At 37.4% G+C, this 14,214-nt stretch overlaps 1 protein-coding gene across 1 annotated transcript in view; it reads right to left on the reverse strand.

Annotated features, from left to right (window-relative positions):
• LSM1 (LSM1 homolog, mRNA degradation associated) overlaps positions 1 to 14,214 on the reverse strand; it is a 126,237-nt gene that overhangs the window by 81,446 nt on the left and 30,577 nt on the right. Inside the window, exon 2 of the mRNA XM_053718038.1 lies at positions 12,604 to 12,672. Coding sequence (XP_053574013.1) covers positions 12,604 to 12,672 — 69 coding nt within the window. The remainder of the gene's footprint in view (positions 1 to 12,603; positions 12,673 to 14,214) is intronic.

Below are 14,214 nucleotides of genomic sequence, written 5' to 3' on the forward strand. Positions count from 1 at the left end.
ACTTTGGGTTGTCTACTAAAAAAAAAAAAAAAGTATATACATGTCAATGGATATTCAGGGATTCCTGAAAGATATTAGTGTTCTAATGTAACTAGCGCTAATTTTGGAAAAAAAAAAATGGTTTGGAAATAGCAAAGTGCTACTTGTATTTATGGCCCTATAACTTACAAAAAAAGCAAAGAAGAGGTAAACATTGGGTATTTCTAAACTCTAAACAAAATTTAGAAACTATTTAGCATGGGAATTTTTTGGTGGTTGTAGATGTGGAACAGATTTTGGGGGTCAAAGTTAGAAAAAGTGTTTTTTTTCCATTTTTCCTCATATTTTATAAAAAAATTTTTATAGTAAATTATAAGATATGATGAAAATAATGGCATCTTTAGAAAGTCCATTTAATGGCGAGAAAAACGGTATATAATGTGTGGGTACAGTAAAGTAAGTACAGTAGAGTAAGAGGAAAAATTACAGCTAAACAAACACCGCAAAAATGTAAAAATAGCCTTGGTCCCAAAACGGACAGAAAATGGAAAAGTGCTGCGGTCATTAAGGGGTTAAAGAATATTAGTTCCCAAAGAAATGAAAGACTGGCAAACAGGACTAGATGATATAATCTTTTAATTGCCCAAATAATTTTGTATGACAAATTAAAGCCATTACCCTGGAAATTACACAAAAACAAAAGCACCTCTACACCTCAGCGTTATTACTGGAGGTGCCTACCTGCCCCCTCTGCACTCCGGAATAGAATTGCGACTGAGCTCTGATCGCAGCAGTTCCGGATGATCTCTGCAGAGGAATTACGTGATCCGCTCTAAGCTGCGGCACAACAGGAAAACTGTGCGCTTTAGAACGGAAATAACGCCTCAGGCAAGATCCGCATCTTTTCCTGTATGTCAGAAGCGGTCCCGGCAGGCATTAAAGCAAATATCGATCTGAACTTTGTTCCGATAGATGCATAAGGAGTTATCCTGACTTGAAACACATAATTCACCCATCCGTTTCTTCCAGGGTAGCCAATCCCAATCGGATTCCCAGTGAATAAAATAAAACCTACTGAGCCACCAGTGATTCTACCACTCTCATTCTACTGAATCACTTCTCTATGTCACAGTCACCTATGATTCTATAACTCTTACATTCAAGTCCCGGTAAAGTGCAGTTTATTCTGCTGTAGGGCCAGTGTTCTGTCCCAAAAAAGAAAAAAAAGGCACTTACCTGCACCTCTGGCAGGAGGACAGCTCACCCAGCTTGAGAGGAAGCCACTCCTCACAGAGAACTGTGAAAACAAGAAAGGACAGAGTAAACCTACTCTGGCTTTCTATACAGGGGCAGCAACATGTTAAGCATTCGCAGTGAGGCCCACCTCACAAGTTCCTAACTGCTTGAAAGCTACCACTGCCCTACTGAAGAGACCAACGTGGATTACAGCTAGACCCAATCTTGAGAGGAAGGATCAGAGCAAACCTACTCTGGCTTTCAAAATAAAAGGTTACTGGGCGGGTTGTTAAAACCGCCCAGTATATCATAGGTGCTCAGTTACCTACCATTGAAGATCTTCAAAGCAGACGTAGTCTTTTAAAGGCCTATCAAATTATTCATGATCCCTTCCATGTTAGCAACAGACTATTTACCCTTTTACCATCTGGGAGACGTTATAGAAGCTTAAAAGGAAAAACTGCTAGATTACGGAATAGTTTTTTCCCAAGAGCCATTACTCTGCTAAATAATAACTTTTAAAAATCTCTCTTATGCTCATAGCCTTTTTTAATTTTTTATCCTTCTGATGATTAGATCTTTTTATTATATTGAAGAAAGTGCTAAATTAATGGTTTTAATTTAATTTATTGATTATCCTGTTAATGGTTCTTTTTCACCTCACTTTATATTCACATAACACATATAATATATAAATACACATATGATTCATATAAAACACTCATGATTCACATCACATATATAATGCAAATGTACACATATGTGTGCAAGATGACTAATTTTTTATTATATTTTTTTTTACACATATATATACTTTTTTGTATGGAACCAATTTTTTTTTTGCACTTGCACTTTATTACACTTACATTGTACTTACTTTTGTGGTATAGAAATTTTCTGCACAAGTCACTTGAATTTTTTGCTATCTATTAGTTTTTACCATTATAGTGCTATCTGTGTATAGGATTGGTTAGATTTTCAAATATAATTTCGTTGTCTCTGTTTTCCTACTTTGTACAATGACAATAAAACTAATCTAATCTAATCTAAAATCTTGAATGAAGAAAAATCTTTGACACCAAAACTTCACCTCCTCCATGCACCGAAGGCAAAAAGAATGATTGGGGTTTGTGGGGAGTGATACGTAACAGATTTGCTGTGGTGCTCTTTGCCGCCTCCTGCTGGCCAGGAGTGATATTCCCAACAGTAATTGAGGACGCCGTGGACTCACCATATCTTAGGAAAGAAAATGACCTAGTGCCTATTTAACCAATAGCCATTACCTCCAACATAGGAACTAAATCTGAATTGGTTAAATTCTTTTAAAAAGGTACTTTTAGATATGGGAAACCCCTATGCAGTTTGTACAAGTTTGTTAAAGAAAAAACATTTACCAAAAACAGGTAAAGCAAAGTTTTACAAAGTTTTACCACAAGAGCCAGAGGTAACTGATTCATCTGGTATATGTGTTGATCTTCGGTATAATCTTTTATACGTATATATATATATTGCATAAAAAGAAGAATACAAAAACAGTTTGGAGAACACATTAAAAGGACATTTCCAGCCAAAATTTGAATCAACATGGATGCATTTTAGTTTTGAATTGAAGCATTTTTGTAATATACATGTATTAGAAAAAAAATGTTTCTATTAAAAGCTAAAGCTGTTTCAAAAGTGTATTTGAGTATGCACTGTGCACCAGCATTTTAACCACAGCACTTGGTCAGAGAGCCTAAGGAGCTTGTACCATCTGGTAATGACTCAATTTGTTAATTGCTGACATGATATACAAGCCACACTGGAGCTCTGAGCAGCTGCAGTATTTAAAATGCTGGTGCACTAACAATATCTAGCTATGCTTCACATGCAGAGAAAAATGCCACTACTAAAACAGTGATAACTTGCTAGAAGCGTTTTTGCAATATATGTATATTGCAAATATGTTTCTATTCAAAGATGTAATTCATCTATGCGCATTTGAATTTTGACCGGAATGTCCCTTTAATAATATAAAACGCAAGTTTGAAAAACAATCTATCAAAGCATTTTCGAATAAAACATGGGAGCGATCCAAGATCTTTACAAAGACCTGAGAGTGCATGGTTCCTGTACTTTGCACCCAGGCAGATGTCCTTGTGTGGGAAGAAGTTGGTGTGTATATATATATAGATATAGATATATATACACACACATATATACATACACACACACACACTTACTTAAATATTTACTATCTAAACCTCTGCAGATTGCCCCCTTTTTCAGTGCCATTTACAGTCTTGCATTTTAGCCAATTAGTGCTGACTCATGAATAATTCCATGGGAGTGAGCACAATGATCTATACGGCACACATGAACTAGCAGTGTCTTGCTGTGAAACGCAATAAAAATAATCTGAGAGATAGAGGTCTGCAGTGGCTTAGAGACAGGCAGAAATTTAGAAGTTTATAAAGTATATTGATAGAACAATGTTGGTTGTGCAAAGTTGGGGGATAGTTGGGGTCGTAGAGTAAAGGCGTTTTTTTGTTGTTTTTCTTCTTTTTTTTTTTTTAAATAATTTTTTTTTTTAGTAGACTCAGGAAATGTTCCGTAACCTGTATAGCAGCTATGTAACGGGATGTGAAAAAGTCTGTCTCGTCTACAGCGGCGGTACTGCAATATTTCTGCATGCCTCGTGAGTAAGGCATTACAGAAATAACATAATGGAGGCTGCCCCAGGCTATGGATAGCATGGGACATGGTGTCCGAGTGATTGCATGCCTGCCAACCATCAGGTTCGGGATGTCTCCATTACATGAGGTGCAAACTATGATTAACGTGCATCTCATGCTGCTGTTGGATTGCCTCACATACAGGCATCAAGCAACAGTACAGTAACAGTCTAATATGACTGGCTGTCACAGTGATTGTATACAAACTAACAGTCACAGCGGTTGCATACTGAAAATGGAGCCTAGATACTAGCATGCTTCCATGCATTCTGGTATCAGGCTCACTAGGCAATTACTGGATGCCTGAGGAGTCATGCCCAAAAAAAGTGGCCCGTGGTCATGTGATCACTGAGACTGGGTGTAAGAAAATGACAAACTATTGTTTAGTTTAAAAAAAAAAAAAAAAAAAGTGTTTAATTCAATTTTATAAAAGTATATTTCTTTCATGTAATTAGCAAGAGTCCATGAGCTAGTGACGTATGGGATATACAATCCTACCAGTAGTAGTTTCCCAAACCTCAAAATGCCTATAAATACACCCCTCACCACACCCACAATTCAGCTTTACAAACTTTGCCTCCTATGGAGGTGGTGAAGTAAGTTTGTGCTAAGATTTCTACGTTGATATGCGCTTCTCAGCGTTGTTGAAGCCCGATTCCTCTCAGAGTACAGCGAATGTCAGGGGGACGTGAAGGGAGTATCACTTATTGAATACGATGATTTCCCTAACGGGGGTCTATTTCATAGGTTCTCTGTTATCGGTCGTAGAGATTCATCTCCTACCCCCCTTTTAAGATCGACGATATACTCTCAATTTACCATTACCTCTACTGATAACTGTTTCAGTACTGAATTGGCTATCTGCTATATGTGGATGGGTGTCTTTTGGTAAGTATTTTCATTACTTAAGACACTCTCAGCTATGGTTTGGCACTTTATGTATTTATATAAAGTTCTAAATATATGTATTGTACTTATATTTGCCATGAGTCAGGTTCATGTATTTCCTTCTGCAGACTGTCAGTTTCATATTTGGGGGAAATAAAAAATTAAGAAATTTTTTTCTTACTTGGGGTTTTAGTCTTTTTTCAATTGACTACTTTCTTGCAAATTGCGGGCGGTATAAGGCCAGCGGGTGCGCCAAATGCTAGACTTTATTGCGTCATTCTTGGCGCTACTTCATCATTTCCGGCGTCATAGTTGACGCCAAAGCCTTACACAGGGTTGCATCATAAGTGACGCGAGTGTGTCATTTCCGGTTATTATTGGCGCCAAAAAAGTTTTCAGTTACGTTGTGCATCATACTTGGCGCCAAACTTTTTCATTATTTTAATACCCCATTGATGTTTGCCTCTTGCCTTTTTCTCTATCAGAGGGCTATGCTATTTGCATTTTTTCCCATTCCTGAAACTGTCATATATGGAAATTGATAATTTTACTTTATATGTTGTTTTTTCTTTTACATTTTGCAAGATGTCTCAATCTGATCCTGCCTCAGAAGTATCTGCTGGAACTTTGCTGCCCGACATCGGTTCTACCAAAGCTAAGTGCATTTGTTGTAAGATTGTGGAAATTATTTCTCCGAATGTCATTTGTAATAGTTATGATAAACTTTACATGCAGATAGTGTGTCCATCAGTAATAGTACATTGCCAGTTGCAGTTCCTTCAACTTCTAATGTACATAATATACCTATGAATTTTAAAGAATTTGTTTCTGATTCTATCCAGAAGGCTTTGTTTGCATTTCCACCTTCAAACGTAAAAGGTCTTTTAAAACTTCTCATTCAGTTGATGAAATTTCGAATGACCAACAACATAATTTATCCTCCTATGATGAAGATCTATCTTATACAGAAGATCCTTCCTCAGACATTGACACGGACAAATCTACTTATTTAAAATAGAGTATATGTGTTCTTTATTAAAATAAGTGTTAATTACTTTGGATATTGAGGTAACCAGTCCTCTTGACGTTAAGTCTAGTAAACGTTTAAATGCCGTTTTAAACCTCCTGTGGTTTCTCCAGGGGTTTTTCCTATTCCTGAGGATATTTCTTATATGATTTCTACGGAATGGAATAAGCCAGGTACTTCTTTTATTCCTTCTTCAAGGTTTAAAAAATTGTATCCTTTACCAGCAAATTCTATAGAGTTTTGGGAAAAAAAATCACCAAAGTTGATGGGGCTATTTCCACTCTTGCTAAACGTACCACTATTCCTATGGAAGATAGTACTTCCTTTAAGGATCCTTTAGAAAGGAAGCTTGAATCTTATCTAAGGAAAGCCTATTTATATTAAGGTCATCTTCTCAGACCTGCAATTTCTTTGGCTGATGTTGCGGCTGCATCAACTTTCTGGTTGGAGAATTTAGCGCAACAAGAATTGGATTCTGACATATCTAGCATTATTCGCTTACTGCAATATGCTAATTATTTTATTTGTGATGCCATTTTTTATATCAAAATTGATGTTAGATCCATGTCTTTAGCTATTTTAGCTAGAAGAGCTTTGTGGCTTAAATCTTGGAATGCTGATATGACATCTAAATCTAGATTACTATCTCTTTCTTTCCAAGGTAATAATTTATTTGGTTCTCAGTTGGATTCTATTATTTCAACTGTTACTGGGGGAAGGAGTTTTTCTGCCTCAGGATAAAAAACCTAAGGGTAAATCTAAGGCTTCTAACCATTTTCGTTCCTTTCGTGAAAATAAGGAACGAAAACCCAATCCTTCCCCCAAGGAATCTGTTTCCAATAGGAAGCCTTCCTCAAATTGGAATAAATCCAAGCCATTTAAGAAACCAAAGTCAGGCCCTAAGTCCGCATGAAGGTGCGGCCCTCATTCCAGCTCAGCTGGTAGGGGGTAGATTAAGGTTTTTCAAGGATATTTGGATCAATTCTGTCCAAAATCAATGGAATCAGAGCATTGTCTCTCAAGGGCATCGAATAGAATTCAGAGTAAGACCTCCTGTGAGAAGATTCTCTCTCACGCATCCCAGCAAATCCAGTAAAAGCTCAGGCTTTCCTGAAGTGTGTTTCAGATCTGGAGTCTTCAGGGGTAATCATGCCAGTTCCTTTTCAGGAACAAGGTTTGGGGTTTTATTTAAATCTATTCATTGTCCCAAAGAAGGAAAATTCAATCAGACCAGTTCTGGATCTGAAAATTTTGAATCGCTATGTAAGAGTACCAACTTTCAAGATGGTGACTATAATGACTAATTCTGCCTTTTGTTCAGCAAGGACATATGTCCACAATAGACTTGCAGGATGCATACCTTCATATTCCGATTCATCCAGAACATTATTAGTTCCTGAGATTCTCTTTTCTAGACAAGCATTACCAATTTGTTGCTCTTCCACTTGGCCTAGCAACAGCTCCAATAATCTTTTCAAAGGTTCTAGGTGCCCTACTCTCTGTAATCAGAGAACAGGGTATTGCGGTGTTTCCTTATTTGGACGATATCTTGGTACTAGCTCAGTCTTTACGTTCTGCAGAATCTCACACGAATCAACTGGTGTTGTTTCTTCGGAAAAATGGTTGGAGGATCAATTTACCAAAGAGTTTCTTGATTCCTCAGACAAGGGTCACCTTTTAAAGCTTCCAGATAGATTCAGTGTCCATGACTCTGTCTCTAACAGACAAGAGACGTTTAAAATTGGTTGCAGCCTGCCGGCATCTTCAGTCTCAGTCATTCCCTTCAGTGGCTATGTGCATGGAAGTTTCAGGTCTCATGACTGCAGCATTGGACACGATCCCCTTTGCTCGTTTTCACAGACCTCTACAGCGTTGTATGCTTAACCAATGGTGCAGGGATTATACAAAGATATCACAATTAATATCCTTAAATCCCAATGTTCGACACTCTGACGTGGTGGATAGATCACCATCGTTTAGTTCAAGGGGCTTCTTTTGTTCGGCCAACCTGGACTGTGATCACAACAGATGAAAGTCTTTCAGGTTGGGGAGCTGTTTGGGGATCTCTGACAGCACAAGGGGTTTGGAAATATCAAGAGGCGAGATTACCAATAAATATTTTAGAACTCCATGCAATTCTCAGAGCTCTTCAGTTTTGGCATCTGTTAAAGAGAGAACTGTTCATTTGTTTTCAGACAGACAATATCACAACAGTGGCATATGTCAATCATCAGGGTGGGACTCACAGTCCCCAAGCTATGAAAGAAGTATCTCGGATACTTGCTTGGGCGGAATCTAGCTCCTGTCTAATCTCTGCGGTGCATATCCCAGGTGTAGACAATTGGGAGGCGGATTATCTCAGCCATCAGACTTTACATCCAGGGGAGTGGTCTCTCCATCCAGATGTGTTTTCTCAGACTGTTCAGATTGTTCCAGAGATAGATCTCATGACCTCTCATCTAAACAAGAAACTTCTCAGATACCTGTCCAGGTCCAGGGATGTTCAGGCGGAAGCAGTGGATGCGCCGACACTTCCTTGGCGTTATCATCCTGCTTACATTTTCCCGCCTCTAGTTCTTCTTCCAAGAGTGATCTCCAAAATCATCCTGAAACAATCGTTTGTGTTGCTGGTGGCTCCAGCATCTCCACACAGGTTTTGGTATGCGGATCTTGTTCGGATGTCCAGTTACCAACCGTGGCCACTTCCGTTAAGGCCGGACCTACTTTCTCAAGGTCCGTTTTTCCATCAGGATCTCAAATCATTAAATTTGAAGGTATGGAAATTGAACGCTTAGTACTAAGTCATAGAGGTTTCTCTGACTCAGTGATTAATACTATGTTACAAGCTCGTAAATCTGTCTCTAGAAAGATTTATTATAGAGTTTGGAAGACTTACATTTGATGGGGTTCTTCACAAATTCTCTTGGCATTCTTTTAGAATTCCTAGAATTTTACAGTTTCTTCAGGATGATTTGGATAAGGGTTTGTCTGCAAGTTCCTTGAAGGGACAAATCTCTGCTCTTTGTTTTATTTCACAGAAAGATTGCTATACTTCCTGATATTCACTGTTTTGTACAGGCTTTAGCTCGTATTAAGCCTGTCATTAAATCAATCTCTCCTCCTTGGAGTCTTAATTTGGTTTTGAAGGCTTTACAGGCTCCTTCATTTGAGCCTATGCATTCTTTGGACATTAAACTACTTTCTTGGAAAGTGTTGTTCCTTTTGGCCCTCTCTTCTGCTAGAAGAGTTTGAGCCATCTGCTCTTTCTTGGAGTCTCCTTTTCTGATTTTTCATCAGGATAAGGCAGTTTTGCGGACTTCTTTTCAATTTTTACCTAAGGTTGTGAATTCTAACAACATTAGTAGAGAAATTGTTGCCCCTTCCTTGTGTCCTAATCCTAAGAATTCTTTGGAAAGATCCTTACATTCTTTAGATGTGGTAAGAGCTTTGAAATATTATGTGGAAGCTACTAAAGATTTCAGGAAGACTTCCAGTCTATTTGTTTTATTTTCTGGTCCTAGGAAAGGTCAGAAGGCTTCTGCTATTTCTTTGGCTTCTTGGTTAAAATTTTTGATTCATCATTCATTATTTGGAGTTGGGTCAGGCCCCGCCTCAGAGAATTACAGCTCATTCTACTAGATCAGTCTCCACTTCGTGGGCCTTTAAGAATGAAGCTTCAGTTGATCAGATTTGCAAAGCGGCAACTTGGTCCTCTTTGCATACATTTACTAAATTCTACCGTTTTGATGTATTTGCTTCTTCAAAGGCAGTTTTTGGTTGAAAAGTTCTTTAGGCAGCTGTTTCAGTTTGATTCTTCTGCTTTTGATTTAAGTTTTTTTCTTTCATTTATGAGAATAAACTTAGTTTTTTTGGGTTGTGGATTAATTTTTTTCAGCGGAAAATGGCTGTTTTTATTTTCATCCCTCCCTCTCTAGTGACTCTTGCGTGGAGTTCCACATCTTGGGTATTGCTATCCCATACGTCACTTGCTCATGGACTCTTGCCAATTACATGAAAGAAAACAATTTATGTAAGAACTTACCTGATAAATTCATTTCTTTCATATTGGCAAGAGTCCATGAGGCCCACCCTTTTTATGGTGGGTATGATTTTTTGTATAAAGCAAAATTATTTCCAAATTTCTTTTGTTGATGCTTTCTACTCCATTCTTTATCACCCCACTGCTTGGCTATTCGTTAAACTGAATTGTGGGTGTGGTGAGGGGTGTATTTATAGGCATTTTGAGGTTTGGGAAACTTTGCCCCTCCTGGTAGGAATGTATATCCCATACATCACTAGCTCATGGACTCTTGCCAATATGAAAGAAATGAATTTATCAGGTAAGTTCTTACATAAATTATGTTATTTTATTTTTATCATTTTATTTTAAGAGCTTTTTTTTGTTTTTTTTCCCCATAATTGTATTTTCTGGTCTTGGCAATAAAAGGGTTAAGCATACCTCTAGGTAAACACCTTGGAGTGTCTAAATTCTCAAACGTATACCTTTTGTGTAGCAATTGTGAATTTGACTGCTATTTAGTAGGGATGCACCGAAATGAAAATTCCGGACTGAAACCGATACCGAAAATTCAGGATGATCCTGGCCGAAAACCGAAACGAAACCGAGATAGTTTTTTTCTTTTTTAACTACAGTGTGTGTGTGTAGCTGAGAGAGCTTGTAGGCGAGAAAGCTCCAACAAATGGACAAGGTCACTTGTACAGTAGGGAGTGATCTGCAGTGAAACTGGAGCTCTATAAGGGAGAGCGTGGTTATAGCCAGACAACAATACAAGGTAGACATGTGTTTTGTTTTTGGGTGTAGTTATCCGTGCAATGAGCGTGGCTGCACCTGATCGTTTCTCATCGTATCTCCGCCTAGTTCCTGGTTCGGATCTCACACTGACCCGTCAGATTATATGTCCGGAGCCCCAAATGAAGTCTGCCTGTCACCTATCACCAGGACCACTGGACTTACGTGCAAGGTGGTTATAGAAAGTTACTGTGCTTTTTTGTATACATTGTCTGGTGGGTGCTAATTTGTACCAACTGTGTGCGAGCTTGGGGCTTATGCTTATAAAGTGTGCACGCATATTGGCCTCAGGCGAATAGAATGTCTACGCACAAGAGGCTGATGTATGAGCACTGTATATAAGGCTTAAAGATATTCACTGTGTGTGCTTAGGGCTGTTTCTGATAATATCAAGTGTTTATAAACATGTTACTTAGCCTCCTTTGATATTTGTATTCACTATTCAGAACTTTGGTTTCCTTCTCTGCTGGTTTCAAATATCATCATGTAATGGTACTTATGTGTGTGCTCTGTGTACCATGGCAGTGCTGTGCTGCTCACCTTATGCTAAGGATAGACATGTAACTCAATAGAACAAAGGAGGGCTGTACATTTTTAGTCATTTTGGTCCTCTTTGGGCCGAAATTGGAATTGCACATTTTCGGCGGCCCAAATTTTGGTGCATCGCTAGTATTATTCTTTATTTAGTTCTGTGTAACAGAATCAGATTTAACCGTTTTTGTTTTGTTAACAATTATCAAAATAAAGTATAGTCCTAGAAAACTATTATTATATGCAAAACAGTAAGTCAAGTAATGAACTCAAACAGCAGCTCTAGGCTGGCATCAAATTTAAAATATGCTACACAATAATTTTGCCGAAAATAAAAGGCAAAAAAAACGAAAACCGAAATAACAAAAAATGCTATTTTCGGCCGAAACTTTCTGCGGCCGAAATTTCGGTGCATCCCTACTATTTAGCTTACATTCAAAGGATAGCAAATTTAACATTAGAACCAATACTTATTATTATAAATTACTTGGAAACCTAGACGTATAGGGGTTTTCCTATAAATCAGGAAAAGATAATGAATTTACATGGAGGTCTTTTCTTTAGCTAAACTAGTTTTGTAGAAATGGATATAAAGAAAACAGGAAAGAACTTTTTTTAAATTTTGCCTCATTTTTCAGTATTCAATTCCTGTTTGTTGTTATTTTATGTACTCATATAGGTTATTACAAGAAAGGCCTGTTTCTCTGTTAAAAACAGTGTATAGTATGTATGTGAGCGGATAATTATGTTAAAACCGACACTGGGCGAAAACTTTGCTGTCCTTAAAGGGATACTAAACCCAAATTTTTTCTTTCATGTTTCAGATAGAGTATGCAATTTTAAGCAACTTTCTAATTTACGCCTATTATCAATCTTTCTTCGGTCTCTTGCTATCTTTATTTGAAAAAGAAGGCATCTAAGCCAAGGAGCTAGCCAATTTTTGGTTCAGTAACTGGACAGCACTTGTTTAATGGTGGGTGCATTTAGCCACCAATCAGCAAGCACAACCCAGGTTCAGAACCAAAAATGGTCTGGCTTCTAAACTTACATTCTTGTTTTTCAAATAAAGATAGCAAGAGAATGAAGAAAGATTGATAATAGGAGTAAATTAGAAAGCTGCTTAAAATTGCCTGCTCTATCTGAATCGTGAAAGAAAAAAATTTGGGTTCAGTGCTCCTTTAAGGGGTTAAATACTGTATATTGATTTCACATTCTAAAATAAATATGAATGCAGACAGACATTTACTACATAGTAAGATAACATGTGAAATTAGTCTATACTGGAAAGGTCAGGATCAACGTTTATAAATTAACAAGAGGCAGTTGGTTTAAAAATAATATTTGTTTTCCCATTGTCACATAAGATAGCTACTGCAGCTGAATTTTGTTAAACACTTAGACTACTTGAGATTACTCACCAAACTGATCAATACTCCTTAGGTACCCAATAAGTGTTCTCCCATCTCTGAGAAGAACCAAGTGTTTTTCTGAAAGAAACATAAAAAAATATTTTATTTTGTAAATTACAATTTTACATACATTTTTAAAAAACAAAGGAAGTGAGAGAAGACTGTAGCATATATAGTTTTTCTTTTCCCCTCTGTATTGGCGATGGCAACAAATATCCTATTGTATCTCCAACTATACTGAAGATTTCTGAACTTAAAGTAATAGTCTAGTCAAAATTAAACTTTCATGATTCAGATAGAGCGTGCAATTTTAAGCAACTTTCTAATTTACTCCCATTATCATGTTTTCTTTGTTCTCTAGTTATTTTAAAAAGCAAGAATGTAAGCATAGGAGCCGGACCATTTTTGGTTCAGCACCTGGGTAGCGCTTTCTGATTGGTTTCTAAATGTAGCCACCAATCAGCAAGCGCTATCCAGGTGCTGAACCAAAAATGGTCTGGCTCCTAAACTTACATTCAAATAAAAGATACCAAGAGAACAAAGAAAAATTGATAATAGGAGTAAAAGTTGCTTAAAATTGCACGCTCTATCTGCGTAAACAACAAGGTTTACATAAAATAATGCTCCCAGTGGGAGTGAAGGGGGGGGGGGGGGGGTTGTGGCAGATAGGTATTAAAATATAAATGTTCTCTCTAAGGCCCTGATATTCAAAGGTTCTCCAACAAGAAATTGTAGTTCAGACTTCAAAGATTGAACTCACTGAATTAAGCTGTCATTTGTATTTTAAAACATTTACATTTTCATATAGCAGTCATTTTACACATTCTGATTATGCGATTATGCTTCGAAAGTTTCTGTTACTTTAATAAATTAGGATCATACTTTGTATATTCTGTGTTGTGTATCTTTTACAAATTACATTGCACTTTGTATTTTCTCCATAGTTTCAGAAAGTGGGATGGACAGGGCAGTTCCCTGGACTGAACAGGGAAGTTCCCCCGGTTATGTCTGAAGCTCTCTCACAAGTCTTTTTAAATTGTAGTGATAACATTTCAGTTTAATTTGGAATTGATGCAAATGGATCCTTTATATCAGCCCCAGTGGTTCTTCAGTTACCTTCTCTATTCCATGTGAAATTTTGTATCCCAGAGAGCTTCATTACTTTCTATGGAAAGCATCTCTCATCTCTCTGGGATTTCCAAGTTCCTCCCCTTTTCTTAGAAAATTCAGTTAGTTCTGCCCCTGTGAAGTCAGCACTATATTCTCTCACCAATTCAGAGAATGTTTAATATTTGAATATTTTACAAGGGTCTCGCAGTGCTGGAGGATCATTTTAGAACATCTCACCTGAGCGGTGAGGTTTTGAATATCAGGGCCTAAGTACAGGCCTTTGAGTAAACAGTAATAAAGATAAGGACTTTGTGTAAATAATTAGACAGATAACATAATGAGGTATTCTATCCTTACAAGATCTGCCCCACTATATTGGGTTGTGGTTTCGGTTAGCAGAAACAAGGACTTCATATACAAAATATACATAAGGGAGCAATTTCTCATACATTTTAAACTCTGCAGCTAGAATAACACACATTAAGGAAAAAACTATTTTACAGTACACTG

The sequence above is a fragment of the Bombina bombina genome, chromosome 6, assembly GCF_027579735.1.
Source record: "Bombina bombina isolate aBomBom1 chromosome 6, aBomBom1.pri, whole genome shotgun sequence".
NCBI classification, from domain to species: Eukaryota; Metazoa; Chordata; class Amphibia; order Anura; family Bombinatoridae; genus Bombina; species Bombina bombina.